This window comes from Oncorhynchus gorbuscha, linkage group LG08 (genome assembly GCF_021184085.1).
Source record: "Oncorhynchus gorbuscha isolate QuinsamMale2020 ecotype Even-year linkage group LG08, OgorEven_v1.0, whole genome shotgun sequence".
Taxonomy (NCBI): domain Eukaryota; kingdom Metazoa; phylum Chordata; class Actinopteri; order Salmoniformes; family Salmonidae; genus Oncorhynchus; species Oncorhynchus gorbuscha.
Window position 1 is genome coordinate 45,275,963 of NC_060180.1, and position 21,293 is coordinate 45,297,255.

The 21,293-nt window shown below is 42.2% G+C and overlaps 1 protein-coding gene across 1 annotated transcript; it reads left to right on the plus strand.

Moving 5' to 3' along the window:
- Positions 1 to 245: 245 nt before the first annotated feature.
- Positions 246 to 20,254, plus strand: LOC124041711 (phospholipid phosphatase 3-like). The gene is made up of 6 exons (XM_046359614.1): positions 246 to 751; positions 10,591 to 10,748; positions 14,002 to 14,282; positions 14,530 to 14,587; positions 14,695 to 14,871; positions 18,593 to 20,254. The coding sequence occupies exons 1-6, from the start codon at positions 610 to 612 to the stop codon at positions 18,719 to 18,721; spliced, it is 945 nt and encodes a 314-aa protein (XP_046215570.1). The 5' UTR covers positions 246 to 609; the 3' UTR covers positions 18,722 to 20,254.
- Positions 20,255 to 21,293: the final 1,039 nt, after the last annotated feature.

Below are 21,293 nucleotides of genomic sequence, written 5' to 3' on the forward strand. Positions count from 1 at the left end.
TCAACAGTAATATCACCTTCCAAAAACCTGATTCTGTTTTGGTGGCCATATTGGATTATGTAGAAAAATAAAATAATAGGAGTGCCATGCCCCAATGTTTTGGCCACCTCTTCTAATATCAATTTAAACATCCCAAAGAGCATCTCTACCAAATGCTATGCTTTGTATCCGCCTCCATATAGTTTCATTTTTTTTTTTATCAGCTAAGGCCCCGGACTAAAGGGGGAGGTGATTCTTTAGGAGGCGGACACCGGAGGTGGGAGCGCAACTAAACTTCGGTGCTCCTCAATGATTATTAGAAGTAACTTGGAAATTGCTCAACAGTCAACAACGAAAGTCACAGGGTGAGTGAGCAGAATACACGGGAACGAAATAAAAGCCAAACCCTTGCAGTTAACTTAAAGGCAATCGTCACATCTCAATTGAATTGATCTGCACAATATATGGGTAAATATTCAGAATCATCTCTCAGCTGATGGTTAACTAACTGTTGAACTCACTCCGCTTCGCTTTCAAGTTCAATTTACGATCATTTAACGCGACTGCAGCTGCAACTTCGTCACTCTTTACTTGTTTATTTGGAAAATCATTTAAGTAAGTAGCCTATAAATGCAACGCTGTTTAATTTATGAGAAGACAATGGCACCAGAAACAAGGAACGGAGGAAGTTCTTCCCTGAATAACAACAACAGTAAAGACAACAGCAGGAAAACCTTCCTGGTCGGTGTGGATCTCTTCTGCTTGTTTTTAGGTGAGTGTTTCTGGACTTTTCATTCTGTATATAGGACAAGAAATTAGGCTATATTATTAGGTCACATTGTCTGACACTGCAGTACATTTTTCTTATATAAATAGGCCACAGTTTTACATTTGCATAAAATGTATGATTTTATTCATGTTGATTAACCCAGCATCATAATGTTATATTACTTGTTGGTTTATTTATTATCTTGGATGAGCTAGAGTGTTATGCTATCATTAGGTCAAGGGCAGAAACTACTCATGCAAATGTCCGTCTAACAATAATAATAATTCATACATATACAATCCAATATCAGAGCAATGTCAGTCAACATAAAGATGATTCAAAGGTTTGTTTAATTTCCTTTTACATTTCTTTGTTTTCTTCTTTTTATTGTCATTTTCTGTTGACTCCTTGTTCCATTTCCCCGTAGTCCATTTTTAATACAAGACAGCAAAAATAGTTGAAAAGATGTTCCTCCTCAGAAAGAAAAGGGATTTATCATGACAATATTTTTGCCAGAGTTCCCAGTGAAACCCCCACGCCCACAGTACAGCAATATATTCTGCTGGCAAAGGGGAAAAGCCAATTGATCAATTGCTCCAAGAGGGCTATATTTCTTTGGTGTCTGCCCATTCCTGTTGCCCTCATTTGGCCTGTTTTAATATTTTCCATAATGTCTCACATCCCACACTGGCAATCAAGCCAGGAATTCTCTTGAAGTGACATCTGGCATAATATATCTGTGTGTGTGTGCGCGTGTGCGTGCGTGTGTGTGTGTAATTAAAAGAAAGTGCTGAGAAGGTCAGCCATATGTTCAGCTAATGTACTGAGTACCATCTCTCTCTCTCCCTCTGTCTCTCTCTCCCTCTGTCTCTCGCTCTGTCTCTCTCTGTCTCTCTCTTTCCGTCTCCCTCTTTCTGTCTCTCTCTCTCTCTATTTCTCTATTTCTGTTCCTCTTACTCTTTGACTGGGCTTAGAGTGAGTGATTCCTCACCAGACTCAGAAATACTAGGGCGGTGAACTGTCAAATAGTTTTGAAGGTGACTGAAGCAGTCATTCCAAGAAAGACATCAAAGTCAAAGACCCTAATAAGTATTCTGGTCCAAGGTCTAATAGTCTTTGGTCTGCTGGTGACTTAACACAAGTACATTATATAGTGTGATGATATACAGCAGTGGTTCCCAAACTTTTTATAGTCACGTATCCCTTCAAACATTCAACCTCCAGCTGCGTACCCCCTCTAGCACCAGGGTCAGCGCACTCTGATATGTTGTTTTTTGCCATCATTGTGAGCCTGCCACACACACACGCTATACGATACATTTATTAAACATAAGAATGCGTGTGAGTTTTTGTCACAGTTTTTGTCACGGCTCATGGTAAGTGACAAAGAGCTCTTATAGGACCAGGCACAAATAATCATTTAATAATCATCAATAATCTTGCACTTTATTTATCGGTAAGTGGACTGGAGGCAGGGCATGAACGGGATAATGAATCCAGTTGTTTATGTCGTCCGTTTCGGGAAGGTATCTGCGTAATTGCGCACCCAGCTCACTCAGGTGCTTCACTATATCACATTTGACATTGTCCTTAAGCTTGAGTTCATTTGTACACAAACAATCATACAATAATGGAAAGACCTGTGTGTTGTCCTTGTTAATGCAGACAGAGAAGAACTTCTTAATCATAGCCTCAATTTTGTCCCGCACATTGAATATAGTTGCGGAGAGTCCCTGTAATCCTAGATTCAGATCATTCAGGCGAGAAAAAACCTCACTCAGATAGGCCGGTCATGTGAGAAACTCGTCATCATGCAAGCGGTCAGACAAGTGAAAATTATGGTCGGCAAAGAAAACTTTAAGCTCGTCTCTCAATTACAAAAATGTGTCAATACTTTGCCCCTTGATAACCAGTGCACTTCTTCTGTACGTCGTAAAAGCATTACAATTGTATAATGCAGAAAATACACAAGAGTTCAGGGGCCTTGCTTTAACAAAGTTAACCATTTTCACTGTAGTGTTCAAAACGTCTATCAAGCTGCTAGGCATTCCCTTGGCAGCAAGAGTCTCTTGGTGAATGCTGCAGTGTGCCAAAATGGCGTCGGGAGCAACTGCTTGCACGCGCGTTACCACTCCACTATGTCTCCCTGTCATGGCTTTTGCGCCATTACCACCTGGGGGCAGCCCGTCACAAATTTCAGGATCCAGTTGCAGAGGGAGTTGTTTAGTCTCAGGGTCCTTAGCTTATTGATGAGCTTTGTGGGCCCTATGGTGTTGAACTATAGGTGTTCCTTATGTCCAGGTGGGAAATGGCAGTGTGGAGTGCAATAGAGATTGCATCATCTGTGGTTCTGTTGGGGCGGTATGCAAATTGGAGTGCGTCTAGGGTTTCTGGGATAATGGTGTTGATGTGAGCCATGACCAGCCTTTCAAAGCACTTCATGGCTACAGACGTGAGTGCTACGGGTCAGTAGTCATTTTGGCAATTTACCTTAGTGTTCTTGTGCACAGCCACTATGGTGGTCTGCTTGAAACATGTTGGTATTACAAACTCGGACAGGGAGAGGTTGAAAATGTCAGTGAAGACACTTGCCAGTTGATCAGCGCATGCTCTCAATTCACGTCCTGGTAATCCGTCTGGACCGCCAGCCTTCCGAATGTTGACCTGTTTAAAGGTCTTACTCACATTGGCTGCAGAGAGCGTGATCACACAGTCTTCCGGAACAGCTGCTGCTCTCATGCATGTTTCAGTGTTATTTGCCTCGATGCGAGCATAGAAGTAGTTTAGCTCGTCTGGTAGGCTCGTGTCACTGGTGAGCTCTCGGCAGTGCTTCCCTTTGTAGTCTGTAATATTTTGCAAGCTCTGCCACATCCGACGAGTGTCAGAGCCTGTGTAGTATGATTCGATCTTAGTTCTTATCATATTTGCCTCCAACGTCCCTGTCTGTTGTTCGGTGCTTTCCTGGGTAAGGGGGCAGTAGCTCTTCGGCTGCATCATATTCACAACTGTCAGTGACCATGCTAGCTGGGCTAACAACAAATGTACAAATTACTGATGCTAGCATTGGATGTGCTCGTGGAAGCAGAACAACTTGTGTCGTCAACAGGTGAAGGTGTAGTACTGCTGGTAGTAGCAGTGTCTCTATGTACGCAGGCCTTACTTTTTTTTAACCATTCATCAATTTTTGAGCAAATGGAATGAGCAGCAGCTACGTTTGGCTACATATGGACTGTTAGTGGAATTCCCGTGAGAGAGTAACTGTTAATATGATTGGATGTTATTTATTTGACTTGGCTATCTCTATTTGGCATTGTGTTGTTATTTTGCTGAACACTGGATGTTTAAATTTTGATTTTGGCAGTGAAACGAGGCTACTCAGGCGAGAAATAAACTCACCCAAATGTATTGCCCCGGAGAAAAAAAAGTCAGATAAGAACAAAATTCTTATTATAATGAAAGCCTACTTGTAAAGCCCCCCTCAGCCAAACCATTCCCTTAACGACACTGAGCCAATTGTGCGCCGCCCTATGGGACTCCCGATCACGGCTGGTTGTGATACAGCCCGGGATCGAACCCGGTCTGTAGTGTCAACTCTAGCACTGCAATGTCGTGCCTTCGACTGCTGCATAACTCAGCAGGCCCCCCACACATTCAACAACTTAGTGTATGTGACAAATAAATAAGAACGTGATATGATTTTGTATGCATTTCAGAGATCAGTCATTTTTTTATCCCTTGACAGTTTGAAAGTATTCATCCTTTGACCTGTTGAAATTGTATAATACATGAAGGTGGAAAAGAGGTGGAATTTACTAGTCTGGGGTGAAGATGTATGTATTCAAGTTCCACAGGGTCACTGACTTGAGTTGACTGTGTCCAATGGGACATCTATGGCCACTTCTTACCCCACAACTGTTTGTTTAATATAGTGTCTGATAAGGTTATCGCGGGTCAGTAGAGGTTCTGTCAACAAACTTCTCCGTCTCTCTATTGCCCTGCAAATTCATAAATATATCATTTTTTTCTTACGAGGCGGAGGGTAAGTTTTGCCCACTCTGTGTTTGTACCTGCCCACAGAAAACGCCTGTCAACAAACCAACAGTGTATAGCTGTCTAAAGATGTGGTTTGAGGGGAGAGACCGCAAGGAGGAAATGGTGGAAGCACACTTGCAATTACTGGCCAAGCCAGCTTCCATTTTCACTGTGACTCTGACTGGAGTTCCAGCATCTCCAGACCAGAAGTACTTTCCTCTAGGCTTATACAATCAGGGCCCGTATTCATGAAGTGTCTGAGAGTACAAGTGCTGATATAAGATCAGTTTTGCCTTTTAGATGATAATGAATAAGATTATACGGACAGGAGGTACCTGATCCTAGATCAGCACTAATCTGAGACAGTTTACAATTACAGACCCAGATCTCAGTAGCCTATCCAGAGTTTTATATATAGATCTCAATATCTCAATAAGGTGCTAGCCTGGTCCCATACTGTATGTGCTGTAACCAACACTTTTATTGTTGTCGTATTATTGTAATACCAATAAAAGAGTTGGCTACAGCACATACATACACTATAGGACTTGGCCGGAGTCCAGACCTGCTCTCAGTGTTTGCATACCCCAAGACTATCATAGCCAAAATAGTATTAGTTTAAACAGGCAGGACTTTAGGTAACAATTCAAAATTCTATTCATTAACAAGTATAATTTATAAAGCATTTGTAAAGTATTTATAATGGCTTATTCATCCAAAATGATTGTGAAGTTAGCCAAGTGCCTCAACTCCACAATGAGAGTTTTTTGGTCGTTTGAGTCGCTATTTTTTTTCTTTAACTTTTTTTTATCCAGCCGAGTCAATTAAGAACAAATTCTTATTTACAACGATGGCCTGTCATCCCATACAAAAAAAAGGTATTCAAATACAACCACTGACTGTTTCTATGTTGAGATTCAATTGGCACATCGTAGAGCATCTTCGAGCAACAGCAATGAGGAAACAGTCTGTAGTTGTATTTAATTAACGTTTAATCAAAAAGTATGGATTTCAATAAACAAAGAAAGGCACGCAACAACAAAGGACAAACATAGGTACAAGGTAAGGATTTAAGAATGCCAATCTTTTAAGTATCGACTGCATAGCGACTCGAAGGAGTCAGAGGCGAATAAAAAAAGAGTCTAGTCTGCACTCAAATACATGTACATGGATGAAATCATTGTAGAGTTGAGGTACTTGGCTATTATAAAATATAACCAAACTTTAGATTTATTCCCTGTAGATCGAACTGAATCAACCGTGTTTTGGCCAACACTGGCCCAGTGCAAGGGTGAACCCTGGGTTAAGTGTGTAGCTAAATGGGGTTAGTTGAGCAGTAAGTCGTTGCAGGTGGGGTTTTACGTTTTCTAATCACCTTATAATGTCCCCATTTGCTTCTGCCTGGCTGTAGATCATCAGAAAGCTCAAGGGGGCTTAATCAGCTATAGTGTGACTGTTAAACATCACTAACTATTCAATGAGACAAATGGGGAAGAAAAACACTTTTACAGGGATTTCTATTTTGGCTTTTTATTGTTTTATTTAATCGGTAACATGTTGAGGCTACATGGAGCTCAGATTCTTTAAGCATTTCACCAATATTTTTGGCAAACCACAATTCAACGCAAATGTGATCTTTTCCCCTCTTCTCCTCTCTCAGTAGCCAGTGGAACTAGGAGAGCATAGGAATAGGGTTTGGCAACCGCACCACGACCAGACAGACAGACAGGGAGTAGTTTGTGTGGGGGCTCTTGACTGCCATGCACACAAGGGTACAAGTAAAAACACAACTGCATCTGTGTATACAGCAGCACAACTCCCTCACACATGCAGTCTACATTTCTAGGCCAGTGGGAGAGCAATGGTGGAAAATGTGTATCTGTTTATTTTAGCTACAGCAACTGGTGTTATGTGAAATGCCCCAAAATTATGCTGGAATTTAATTCATTCAATGCAAGCTGCCATTTGCCTGTCCCAGACATTGATTGTGGTTTCCATAGTGGAATTGAAGCCCCAAACTGAAACTCTCTGCTTAAGAATTGGTATAATCCAATAAACTCAAGGTAAATGTTTCTCGCTTCCAATTTTTCCATGAGAGGAAGCAAAGCAGACAGGTGTTTGAGTACTAACTCATCACTTCGAGGAAGTTGTTTGGTTATACCTTACTGGGGCTTTATAGGGATCGCTACGATGATATATAAGCCAAATGGGAAATTTTGATATTGGTAAAAAGAAAATCCTACATGCTCATTCATGCCATTTTCAATTAGGGAGTGCTTTATGTTTTCTTTGCGTCAGTGTAGCTAATACATTAGACGTATGCCTCTTGGCTGATGTTGTTGTTGGCGACTAGTGGGGCACTGGTTTTCCCCTCGCTTGTGCGAAGCGGGAAGGGAAGGGAAGGGAGGAAGACGGGAAATCCCAAGATGCCTTGAAGAATGCTGATGCTGCACTGTCTGGTGGCATGGGGTGTGTGGAGGGCCTCAGAGGCAAGACAACACAGCTGTATCATGGGAAGAACAGACTTGGTAACATCTTAAATTACTCACTCCATTTTTGTTTCTGTCACCTGTTAGGGGTCAGGACCCGACTGTGGCGTTTCTGTTCCTTAATGAGCTCAGAGAGAGAGAGAGAGAGTCAGCCATCTTTTGCTTGTATTTAACTTCCTCTCTTTTGTACTCTCCGGCCCGCCTGAGTCTTGGATCTGTTCATGTGCATAAAGGCAGTCAAGGGAGGTCAGAACCCCGGGATGAATGCTTTTCACATTCATAGCAGTGTTGAGCCCAGCGGCCAGGGCCCTCTTTTCTTTCCATTGCCCTACATCAGCAAGCAGCAGCCCTAAGCTGCCAAGCACTGTGCTGTGAGAGGAATGCCTGCTGATTCCCTCCCATCATAAGGGCAATGAAAAAGGCTGACAGACCACAGTTAAGATCGGGCGGTACATAAAGTGTGTTTTCTCTCCACTAGAGCGCTAACACCTCTGAAAACCCCAAGTTTCAAATGGCTTGAATATAAATAGTAAAAACAGTAATGGTAATAATGTGAATACTGTTGAATCTTGGATTTGAAGGAGGGAGGCCAGTGGAGGAGTGGTTAGGGTCTGGTCTGGGGTTCCCATCAGGCAGAGAGACTGGCCTGTAACATGAGCCTCTCCCAGCTGGGCTTTCAAAGCCCAGGCAGCTTGGAGCAGGGGAGCAGGGCGAGGGGAGCCAAACACACTAAGGAGTGTGTTGACATTTGGGTTTGAAGACATCAAACCCCCTGCCTTAGCTCTGCAGTACCCAGTACCCAAGCCAGCACCCCCAGTTTGACCTCTTCCTCCCAACCCTCACCCCATCCTCAGCCTTTACCCAGAGAGAAAAGGGGGTAGGGATGGATGAGAGAGAGAGAGAGAGAGAGAGAGAGAGAGAGAGAGAGAGAGAGAGAGAGAGAGAGAGAGAGAGAGAGAGAGAGAGAGAGAGAGAGAGAGAGAGAGAGAGAGAGAGAGAGAGAGAGAGAGAGAGCAAATGTTTGACTTTCTTTGTATTCATACATTTCAAAATCATTCAAGGGGTTCACTTCAAAGCTTCAAACATCAGTTAAAGGTCCACTTGGATGAGATCGAGAGAGTACGCTTTCCAATTCTGTCAGGGGGTTGGGGAGTCCTCTCCTGGGTACTACTTTTCCCTTTATCTGTAAAAGACAAGTGGTTTTACCTCTAAAAGTGGTGAAATACACTCATTCGATTGGACAAAAACACCCTTCAGTCACATTTGTCTCAGCCTTCCACATCAGTTATCTGCGATGGATACCATTTAGCCCTTTTAATACTAGCTGCCCCCGTTTGATGTTGGTTTTTCATAGTATGATGGACGATACAGATTCTAACAATGACAGATTTTCCCTTTCTTGGCTGCCAAGTCAGTGCACTTCATTTTGTTTATTTGATTTTTCGGGAGTTGCTGTCATAAAAAGGAAAATCCACCCCAAAAAAACATTTTTTTTTTTTTTTTTTTTTCATTTTGGACTGTTGATACAGTCCCAAAATGTAAGGATGTCAGCAGTCGGGTCATTTTTCATCGTCTTGATGATATGGCCAGTGACACTGCTTCTTGAAAGTCCGATATCTTGACAACTTGACTGCTTACATGCAAAACATTTTGGGACTATATCAACAGTGGACTAATGAAAAAAAGACAAATATAGTTTTTTGAGCAGATATTTTCCCTGTAAAGGTGCTACGCATATGATTTTAATTTCATTTTTGCATTGTGATTTCAGAAAAATGTCCATAATATATCTGCAGTAATAGTGGAATGGTAGTGTTTCACAATACTACTCAACTATTGATTTCTCCTGCCGAAGTGGCATCTGTTGTCAAAATGGGAAAGCTGTTCTGACTTTGTGGCTGTTTCATCTAGTGGAAAGGGCTCTGTCATATCCTGGTTGCTAAAATTATGATTCCCTACAGTACACTATTCAGTGCATAAACTAAAAAAGTTAACATTTTAACAATCGGGAAATGACAGAGCGATTTCCACTAGATAACACAGCCACAAAGCCAAAAACACCATTTTGACAACAGATGCCGCTCTAGCGGGAGAAATCAATAGGCGAATATTACAGCCAATCACAACACTGGTGGGTAAGTAATACTGTGAAACACCATCCTTCCACAATTACTGCAGATGTATTATGGACATCAGTGTTGTCTGATGGCAAAAAAATAGAGTCTGTATCACTTCAAAGGATATTTGGTAGATTATTTGCTGCAGCCTACATATTTTCCTCAAACTGAACATGCTACCGGTACATGACCAATTTTGAGCACCGTATCATGATATTACACGAACATGACATGTTATCAGCTGAGATTTGTGTGACGAGAGCGTTTTGTCAATGTTGTTATGACGAGAACTGCATAACAGTCACCTTCCAGGTAAGTGCCCCAGGTAAGTGTGTAGGTGTGTCTTTCTGTGTTTGTTTGTTTGTTCTTGCCAGAGCTGTGTGTGAGTGTTGTGGGTTAACTGCTGCAATACAGGTTGTGTTTGGGATGTGTGCATGTTTGTATGCCAGTCAGATGATTTGGGCAGATTACAGATTACATGCAGTGATGCTCCTTGCTGTCTTTCTGCACAAGTTTCCCATCACAGCCCACCAGAGGGGCTTGTTCTGTCAAAGACAGCAGCATCAGCCTATCTTATAAGAACAACCCCTCTGCCCACCGCTGTCCTGGTAGTTGTGGGGTTCCCTGTGCCCATCATCTCTGTAAATCTTTAGCATGGTTCAGCAGCAGGAGCGACAGGAAACACATCCAGGGGACTCCGGGGATTCACTGTGGCTTTTATGCCGAGGCCACCTCACAAATGTTGCAGTTGGTGATCTACATTCAATTGATTGCATTCATGAACCTAGGAGTAGTATGGGATTAGCCTTGGTGTCGGTCTGGCTATAAACATTTTCCAAGCATGTTGGTATGACATCCACAAAGGAGTTGAAACAGACAGGCACCAAGGCTAGTATACAAACCTTATTGGTACAAAATGAACTCCTACTCGACTCATCAATACTGAATTGAGACCAAAACCACTATTTCCTAGTAATTGGTTTTAGGTTGAGAACTATCTGAGTGAAGACAACAAGTCTGGAAAGATTGAAGAGTGAGTGAAAAGTGAGACCCCCATGTTCCCTGTCCAGCCATCGCTGTGCCGTCTACCTGTGGACACTCATTTAGGAGCACCTTATTGACCCTCTCTCCTCTCTCTCTCTTCATCTATCCCTCTCCCTCTCTCTCTCTCTCTCTCTGCCTCACCACTGCTGTGTGTACATAGCCGGCCTGCCTTTCCTGATCATAGAAACTAGTGCTGTACAGCCCTACCGCCGAGGCTTTTACTGCAACGATGAGTCCATCAAGTACCCGGCCAAACACGGAGACACCATAAGCGACGCTGTGCTTTCTGCTGCTGGCATTCTCATCACCATCCTTTCTGTAAGTCACTAGACCTCACTGATTAGTCCCAGATCAGTTTATGCTGTCTTGCCAACTCATATCTATATGAGTTGCCATAGGAGTTGGCAAGCCAGCACGAACAGATCTGTGACTCAGGCTATTTTCATCTCACTTTCCACCTCAGCAATGTGCAGCACCATCAACACTTACTGTACTGTGTGTCGACTAAATTATACAGCACGCTGCCCTCTGTCCTGGTAGTTGTGGGGTTCCCACTGGGCGTCATTTCAACGTTGACATTTGGGTCATATTTGGTTGAGACGTTGATCAGTGAGATTGTATTCACCCGCTCAAAAAGACAGCCAGAAGTTTGTTGAATTCCCAATGTGTTATCACTATGCTATTAACCATACATACTATACTATACATACATACTATACACATTTTACAGACACAATCTATTTTGCAATAGTTATATTTTGTTTGTTTTCAGTCCTTCCTCTGTTTCGGATGTCCGTCCAGGTTGATTTCTATTTGTAACTGTGCTATATCACAACATTTCTGAACCTATATGCATTTTACAGACCCCGTATGTTTTACATTTGTTATCTTGTTTGTTATTAGTCCCACCCTTCAGCTCCATTCAACCCCTTCCATCTATATCTTAACACCATCCATTTTGGATTTGGATTTGGATTTATATTTGCCAAATATTCCAAATCTAAGTTAACTAAACTAAATAAAGTGATTTGATTTAGTCCTATTCTTTGACTTAGATTTTTGGTTGAGATGGAGCCAACATATCAATTGTACATTTCTTGAGAACCGGGAACTAAAGCCAGACTAAGTCAGTGCAACCAAATATATTTTGTGCCATTGCACACCAAACACAATTCAATATCGCTTTTGCAATACAGTAAATAGCTTATTAACTTGTAGATAAGTTAACAAATGACATGTTTGATTGTTAGCTCCAACTAAACCAAAAATAATAGTTAAAGAATAGGATTAAAGTGCCTGAGATGAAACTATCCAACCAATAGATACATCTCCTTTAAATGTTGAGATTGGGTTGCATTGTCAACCAAACACAATTCAATATGACTTTTGTCAACATAAAGCCAACACATCAAGGAAGCCAATATATGAATTATTGACTTGACGATTACAAACACTGTAATTCACAGGGCTAGAAATGTGGTGGATGGCACAGGAGAAGAGCTATAGGCCCATTTTTCGTCTTCTGAATGTGACGCTAAATTCCATGTTCCCCCATAGACCAAGGGTCTTAAAATAAATCTCTGCAACAAGAAGAAAAAAAATACTCTGGGAGTGTTGGGGTTAACATTTTATAATTGTGTAATTTGTGTGACGACTAGACATTTATGAGACAAGGCACGAGACAACCTCTTCCCCAACTTTGAATATCTCTGAGGTTACACCTTTAACAGTTACACAAAGTTAATACAAAGCCGTTTCATTCATTCACATAGTTGATATAGTCTCAGTTCTTACACAATGAGAAACAGATGTGTTCTTTCTCTCCCATGAAGCAGCTGGGTTGGATCAACCAGGCTCTAAAGGGCTCCATGGTGGCGAGAGAGAAATGAAAAAAGAAAAACACACGTTATCAGCTTGTGCAATCTCCCTATAGGACTTTCCCCCCAAATGTGTTTTTATCAAAATTAGATGTTTTTCTGCCCTGACAAGAATTTCTCAATGAAATCGAGATGCTAACAAGAAAACACCCAGACATCATCCCCTTGTGAAATCAGAGCCCTGTGAAAAAAAACGAGTCAGCCGGCGCGGTGGAAAACAAACGTGCCCCCAATGTGTGTCTGCTCTGGCAGAGTCTGGCCACCAGAACATCTGACATGTCGCCTAGCTCAGCGTTTCTCCTGGTTGAAACCAGAAGTGCTGCCCCTGCCCCCCCCTCGCTATCCCTCCCTTTCTCTCTCCCTTTTCATTCCCTCTCATTTCTCCTTTGCTCTTTTCCTCCCTCTCACTCTGCCCCTCTCTCTTTGTCTCTCCCCATTGACTCCCTCCCTCCCACCTTCTCTCCCTCCTCTCCCTCACTCTTTTTCTCCCTCCCTCTCTTCACTCTCCCTCCCTCTTCTTCTCACTCCCTCCCTCTATAAAACCTCAAGCTCTTTCTCCTTCTCTCCCCACTCACTCCCTCTCTCCCATTTATCTGTGGCCAGGAGGTGGACTACAGGGGGGTGGGGAAGGGAAAGGCATTCGAGCTTGAACAGCTGTAGTGAGTTATTGGAGTCCGGTCCACGTCCCCCGGCCCTAAGTATGTCCGGCACGTCAATCATCGGTTTTATACGTTTGTTTATTTACCCACTTACTGAAAACCTCTGCATGTGCCTTCCACAACTCACATACTCACCCTCACCCTCCCATAGCTACACTGAACATTATGCAATTTGTTTTTGATGTTAGTGGTGCTAACCAAGGGTTAGGTCTGGAGTGCTTTTGATTGACCTTTCTCCTCAAATATTTGAAGTCAAATATTTGAAAGTCCTTGCTGTACGGAACTTTTTCCCTCAGCTCATAGTATCGTTGTAATATTACACTCTGATTACTCCTAGTATTATTTTTTTAAACCTTTATTTAACTAGGCAAGTCAGTTAAGAAACAATTCTTGTTTTCAATGACAGCCTAGGAACAGTGGGTTAACTGCCTGTTCAGGGGCAGAACAACAGATTTCTACCTTGTCAGCTTGGGGGTTTGAACTTGCAACCTTCCAGTTACTAGTCTAACACTCTAACCACTAGGCTACCCTGCCACCCGTTGTCGCTCTATACTCTCTGATCAGTCTCCTCTGTTTTACTGATGTGTTTAACTGAATTCCAAATATATATTGGAAAACCAGATGTCCGACACTCTATGATACTCTCTCATTACGGAAATGAATAAGCAGTTCAGTTTTGTTGAAGCGAGACATAATTACAACAATGAAACAATGAAGTACTGATATTGACTCTGACAGTAATTAGGAAGTACATAACAGTAACAATATGATTTCAGTGGCCATCCTTGTCGATGACATGACTGCTGAGCCGTATATACAGTACATATAGAGGTGTGTGTTTCTGCTTCTGTATGACTGTATCCTCTCCTTTATCCCTCTTGCCAGATCATCATCTCTAAGAGATATAGTCATGTCACCTATAAAGATGGCCGCTGTAGACTCCGGTTGAACCAATCACCATTTGACTGCCACAGTGGCCATCTTTGTGCTGTAGATGACATGACTGTATCCTCTTCTTGTTCCTTCCCCCATCAGATCATCATTGGTGAGAGCTACATGATCTACTACCTGAACGAGGGCTCTAAGTCCTTCGTAGGGAACCCCTACATCTCCGCCCTCTACAAGCAGGTGGGCGTGTTCATCTTTGGCTGCGCCGTCAGTCAATCGTTCACGGACATCGCCAAGGTATCGGTGGGCCGCATGCGACCCCACTTCCTGGACGTGTGTAGGCCCGACTGGTCCGCCATCAACTGTTCCCTGGGCTACATCACAGACTACCAGTGTAATGGACCCGAGAGCAAAGTCCAGGAGGCCAGGTACATTACTCTGAGATTACTCCATTGTGATTGTGAAGCATCTATGTGGTGTTTATGAAGACTTTATGAATGCTCTATAAAGAAACGTAGCCTATACGTTATGTTTTGTTTAAAGGGGTACCGGATATTTGATTTCATACAAAGTGAATGCTTTGTTCAATATCCAGGTGGAAGGCTTTGCATTGGTCTTACCTGTGCAGTAATCTTCTAATTGCTATAGTAACAACATTGTATTTCTCCTTTTCAGGAAGTCGTTCTTCTCTGGCCATGCATCCTTTTCCATGTACACCATGCTGTATTTGGTGGTGAGTTACTGTTATGTGTCTTGACTTCACACACACAAACACACATGTACACACACTCGAGCTGTCGCCCTGTGTTGATTTATTACCCATCTCTCCCAATCTCCCAGTTCTACCTGCAGTCCAGGTTCACCTGGCGTGGAGCCCGTCTTCTGCGCCCCCTGACACAGTTCACCCTCATCATGATGTCCTTCTACACCGGCCTGTCCCGTGTCTCCGACCACAAGCACCACCCCACCGACGTCCTGGCTGGCTTCGCACAGGGAGCCCTGGTGGCCTACAGCATAGTGAGTATTTGGACTTAGTGTTTACTATGTCCCCATAACTGCATAGTACTTTACTGCATATCATGCATAGTATGTACCTTAGCTATAATTTACTAGATAGGATGATATAGTACTGCATATACAGTGCATTTGGAAAGTATTCAGACCCCTTTTTCCACATTTTGTTACGTTACAGCCTTATTTTAAAATGTATTAAATAGTTTTTTCCCCTCATCAATCTACATCCCATAATGACAAAGTAAAAACAGGTTTTTAGAAATGTTTGGCAGTGATTACAGCCTTGAATCTTCTTGGGTATGACGCTACAAGCTTGGCACAGCTGCATTTGGGGAGTTGCTCCCATTCTTCTCTGCAGATCTTCACAAGCCCTGTCAGGTTGGATGGGGAGCATCACTACACAGCTATTTTCAGGTCTCTCCAGAGATGTTCGATCGGGCTTAAGTCCGGGCTCTGGCTGGGCCACTCAATGACATTCAGAGACTACTCCCGAAGCCACTCCTGCATTGTCTTGGCTGTGTGCTTAGGCTCATTGTCCTGTTGTAAGGTGAACCTGAGCGCTCTGGAGCAGATTTTCATCAAGGATTTCTCTGTGCTTTGCTCCGTTCATCTTTCCCACAATCCTGACTAGTCTCCCAGTCCCTGTTGCTGAAAAACATCCCCACAGTATGATGCTGTCAACACCATACTTCACCTGAGGGATATTGCCAGGTTTCCTCCAGACGTGACACTTGACATTCAGGCCAAAGAGTTCAATCTTGGTTTCATCAGACCAGAGAATCTTGTTTCTCATGGTCTGAGAGTCCTTTAGGTGCCTTTTTGCTATAGTCCTTCTGGATGGTTCTCCTATCTCCACGGAGGAACTCTGGAGCTCTGTCAGAGTGACCATTGGGTTCTTGGTCACCTCTCTGACCATGGCCCTTCTCCACCGATTGCTCAGTTTGGCCAGGCGGGCAATCTTGGTGGTTTGGCCTGGCGGCCTGGTGGTTCCAAACTTCTTCCATTTAAGAATGATGGAGGCCACTGTGTTCTTTCGGACCTTCAATGCTGCAGAAATTGTTTGGTACCCTTCCCCAGATCTATGCCTTGACACAATCCTGTCTCGGAGCTCTACGGACAATTCCTTCGACCACATGGCTTCGTTTTTGCTCTGACATGCACTGTCAACTGTGGGACTTTACAGTTGAAGTCGGAAGTTTACATATACTTAGGTTGGAGTCATTAAAACTAATTTTTCAATCACTCCACAAATTTCTTGTTAACAAACTATAGTTTTGGCAAGTCGGTTAGGACATTTACTTTGTGCATGACACAAGTGATTTTTCCAAGTGAAAATTCCAGGAAATGATGTCATGGCTTTAGAAGCTTCTGATAGGCTAATTGACATCAGTTGAGTCAATATGAGGTGTACCTGTGGATGTATTTCAAGGCCTACCTTCAAACTCAGTGCCTCTTTGCTTGACATCATGGGAAAATCTAAAGAAATCATCAGCCAAAACCTCAGAAAATAAATTGTAGACCGCCAAAAGTCTGGTTCAACCTCAGAAAAAAGGTTCATTCTTGGGAATGAAAGTAACACGTTCATCTGTACAAACAATAGTACGCAAGTATAAACACCATGGGACCACGCAGCCATCATACCACTTAGGAAGGGGACGCGTTCTGTCTCCTAAAGATGAACGTACTTTTGGTCGAAAAGTGCAAATCAATCCCAGAACAACAGCAAAGTACCTTGAAGATGCTGGAGGAAACAGGAAGAAAAGTACTATATCCACAGTAAAACAAGTCCTATATTGACATAACCTGAAAGGCTGCTCAGCAAGGAAGAAGCCACTGCTAGTAAACCACCATAAAAAAGCCAGACTACGGTTTGCAACTGCACATGGGGGCAAAGATTGTATTTTTTGGAGAAATGTCCTCTTGTTTGATGAAACGAAAATAGAACTGTTTGTCCATAATAACCATCGTTATGTTTGGAGGAAAAAGGGGGATGCTTGCAAGCCCAAGAACACCATCCCAACAGTGAAGCACTGGGGTGGCAGCATCATGTTGTGGGGGTGCTTTGCTGCAGGAGGGACTGGTGCACTTCACAAAATAGATGGAGGCCTAGAAACCTGACTCAGTTACAACAGCTCTGTCAAGAGATATGGGCCAAAGTTCACCCAACTTTTTATGGGAAGCTTGTGGAAGGCTACCCGAAACGTTTGACCCAAGTTAAACATTTTAAAGGCAATACTACCAAATACTAATTGAGTGTATGTAAACTGACCCACTGGGAATGTGATTAAAGAAATAAAATCTGAAATAAATCATACTCTCTACAATTATTCTGACATTTTACATTCTTAAAATAAAGTGGTGATCCTAACTGACCTAAGACAGGGAATTTTTACTAGGATTAAATGTGAAAAATTGTGAAAAACTGAGTTTAAATATATTTGGCTAAGGTGTATGTAAATTTCTGACTTCAACTGTATATAGACAGGTGTGTGCCTTTCCAAATGGTGTCCAATCAAGTGATTTTACCTCTATAACGACACAGGATGAGACCCAGATGCAGACACAGGAGGCAGATGGTTTAAGTCTCAGAGATCTATTATATACAAGGGATATGGAAATGGCAGGTCCTGGAAAGGCAGAGATCAGTAATCCTAATAAGAGTCAGGCAGGCGTATAATGGCAGACAGGCTCAGGGTCAGGGCAGGCAAAAACAGGTCGGAACTGGGAAGACTAGATCACAAACTAGAGAGAAGGAAAAACAAGGAAGAACATGCTGGGACGACTTGACGAGACAAGACGAACTGCCAACAGACAGACAGAAAACGCAGGTATAAATACATATGGGATAATGGAAAATAGGAGACACCTGGTGGGGGGTGGAGACAAGCACAAGAAAGATTAAACAGATCAGGGCGTGACAACCACAGGGGGACTCCAATCAAGTTGTAGAAACATCTCAAGGATGACCAATGGAAATAGGATGCAGCTTAGCTCAATTTTGAGTCTCATAGCAAAGGGTCTGAATACTTATGTAAATAAGTTATTTCTGTTTTTAAGGTTTAATACATTTGCGAAGTTGTCTAAAAATCTGTTTTCCTTTTGTTATTATGGGGTAGATTGATGAGGATTTTCAATTTATTTAATCAATTTTAGAATAACAAAATATTGTAAAAATCAAGGGGTCTGAATAATTTCCGAATGCACTGTAAAACATGGTGTAGTACTGCATGCGTAATGCAGTTATGCAGTCTGTATCATTAACATGTCTGACCTGTTTTTACTATATCTGTCACGTTTTGACCTTAGTTCCTTTGTTTTGTCTTTGTTTTAGTATGGTCAGGGCGTGAGTTGGGGTGGGCAGTCTATGTTATTTTTTCTATCATTTGGGATTTCTGTGTTTGGCCTGGTATGGTTCTCAATCAGAGGCAGCTGTCAATCGTTGTCCCTGATTGAGAACCATACCAGGTAGCCTGGTTTCACCTTTGAGTTGTGAGTGATTGTTTTCTGATGAGTGTTGGTATCTGCATCAGACAGAACTGTTTCAGTTTCGTTCGTTCACTTTATTGTTTTTGTTCAGTGTTCATTTACTTTATTAAAAAGATGGACGCTTACCACGCTGCGCATTGGTCCTCCGATCCTTTCTACTACTCCTCCTCAACCGTTACAATATAATTTATTATTGACAATATTGCCCTTTCTTTTCTTCTTCTTTCCTATCCCTCAGGTGTTTTTTGTATCTGACCTGTTCAAGCCCAAAGGCAGAAGTTCAGCTCTACCAGTGACCCCATTAAAGAACCCCAACAACCCCATGGCAGACATCAGAGAGAGGAGCAACCACATCACCATGGCATAGTAGAGACCAGTAGAGTACAGCTACCTGTACAGCTACCTTCCGCTGTAGGTTTTAAACATCCTTTATTTCACCTACTGGTCTGTACTGGATGTGTTAAACAACCAGCGAAAGCAGCAAGACTGCCGACCGACATGTCTGCAAGGCACAGGAAAAGAAGAGGAGAGACACACACACACGCACACAAACAACACACACACGCTGTTTGAACAGCCAGCAACATCCATGTTTCTCACCATCTCATCTGACATGTGAATGTGGAAGAGTTTGTGGAGAGAATTCATATTTTGCTTTAATTACCCAAGGTCTCTATATCAAACCTGGTGCTTTGCAGATGAACCGTATCTTTATCTGCAGACAAGGAAGTTTCACAGTAAGAATCATGAAGGAAGGAGAGAAGGAAACGAACAGCTGTGGAACGTGATAATGTCCGCTTGGCTTTAGGCACCATGGAGACTGGCTAATAATACCATCACACACATACTTTGTGCATATGAGATACAAACTCATGAACAGGAACAAATTCCTTGATTACAGGAAGGATGTTTTTTCTTTTATAAATAACCTTCGTTATAAGTTCGAGCTATAGCACTATATCCAAACTCAATATTTTACTTAATTGTCACCACTTGAATGAACTGAAGTGAAGCTTTTCTGTAATGTTTTGTTTTAAAACCAGCTTGTAGGTCTCCTGAAATGTAGTTTGTATAGAAATATATACACTGTAGATGGAGACTACAGAGAGAGGGATGTGGGCCTCTTTTTGCTTGTTGGGACGAGCCTCCACTGAGCCCTGTAATGAAATGACTATGTGTGCCAGATGACTGCTCACAAGTATTAGGCATGTGTGTGTATGTATGTCAGTGTGCAAGTATCCGAGTGGCGTGTGTGTGTGTGTGTGTGTGTGTGTGTGTGTGCGTGCGTGCGTGCGTGTGTGCGTGCGTGCGTGCGTGTGTGTGTGCTTCAGGTTAAAGACCGGGAACGTAAGGCTGCTTCAACAGACGTTTATATTAAAAACAGGAAATCTGTGGAATTATACTTTCATAGACTAGCGTTGTGATCCATTTTCTAGTGATTCACGTAAACTGTGCCAACTTCAGAAAAAAGAACCCCTTCCCTGTGTCACTATAATATGCTCTGTCCTACCATGTCATTGCAACCAAACAGCATTATCTGTTTTAGTTTTGTAATGTAAAGAACATTTTTGTATCAGAGAATTATGTACAATATCATTTACCTATGTTTTCATGCAATATCCACTATGAATGTTGACGCGTCGATACGTGTGTTATTGTGTAAGTGCTGCTTAAATAAGCAGGGATTGACAAAAGTCATTCAGTGAAATGACAATTTGTGTTGTGAGTATTCAAACTTCTGTGAAATAGCTTTCAAGAAGACAGCTTTATATTAAAATACCTTTTAATATTTTTGTATTGTCCTTTTTTTTGTATATTGTACAATTAAAATATAAACCTTATGGTGTAAATGTATTATAGATGATGTGCTTTGTAATAATAAAAACTAATTATTTTAAAAGTTGTTGTGCTTTTTTTGTGTGTCCTTCCTCACTTTGACTGGGACAAATCCATAAAATATATTTATTTTTTTACAGGCAGTTGATAATGAAGCTGAGCAGCTCTCTCTCTGACTTTGCGTGAGAAGGTGAGATCTGGGCGTAGGTTCTAGACTCTATGGTGGAGTTCCCTTCCGTGCTTTACTTCCTGAAGGGGAAATAGTGTGCATTCCAGGTTTTTACCCATATCCCGAGTGGTATACTGGAATAATATAGAACATACCTGGTGAGTATGCCCCAGTGGCAAATTAGCACATTCCCATATGAGAATGTGACTCTTGGAAGACTAGCCCTTTGCTGGGCTGATAGAGCTCCATGTTACAATTACAATTCATATTAAGTGAAAATATGCCTCATCTGTAGATTGTTCCATACGCTAGTATTCAATCTTTCAAGAATCCATACTCAAATGAGCAACAGTTTCAGGTGTTTCTGGTCATAGGTTCGGGAGTGGCTGAAAAATCACAACTTTCGCCGGGTTTTGGGCTTAATGTCTTGGTACTGGGTAAAGTTCATGATGCTTGACCTTAACAAGGGGCCCCAGGACCAGAGGAAGAACACTTTCCCCATAATATCAAAGAACAGGAAATCTGTTTTTTCTGTTCATGCATTCTAATTCCGATGCCAAACCCATCACTGCTGTGTGTGGCCAAAGAGCTCTATTTTCATGTCATCTGACCAATGCACAGGTTCCAATCCAAGTGCCAATGCCGTTTAGCAAACTCCAGGCGTTAACATTTGTTGATGACATTAAAATAGAGCAGTCATTTTTGCTCATCTTCATTCAGATTGACAATTTCGGACCCCACATTTAACATGGTAAATGGATGAATAATGTACAGTGCATTCCAAAAGTATTGCGACGGTGAGTGCAATCATACAATGACTATGAGGTTAAAGTGCAGACTGTCAGATTTTGAGGGTATTTCCATCCATATCGGGTGAACCGTTTAGAAATTACAGCACTTTGTGTACATAGTCCCCTAATTTTAGTGGACCAAA

Coding starts and splice junctions, on each gene's coding strand:
- LOC124041711 (XM_046359614.1), top strand. CDS start 610: ATGCAACGCTGTTTAATTTATGAGAAGACAATGGCACCAGAAACAAGG. Junction 752..10,590: donor TCTCTTCTGCTTGTTTTTAG/GTGAGTGTTTCT, acceptor GTGTGTACATAG/CCGGCCTGCCTTTCCTGATC. Junction 10,749..14,001: donor TTCTCATCACCATCCTTTCT/GTAAGTCACTAG, acceptor TTCCCCCATCAG/ATCATCATTGGTGAGAGCTA.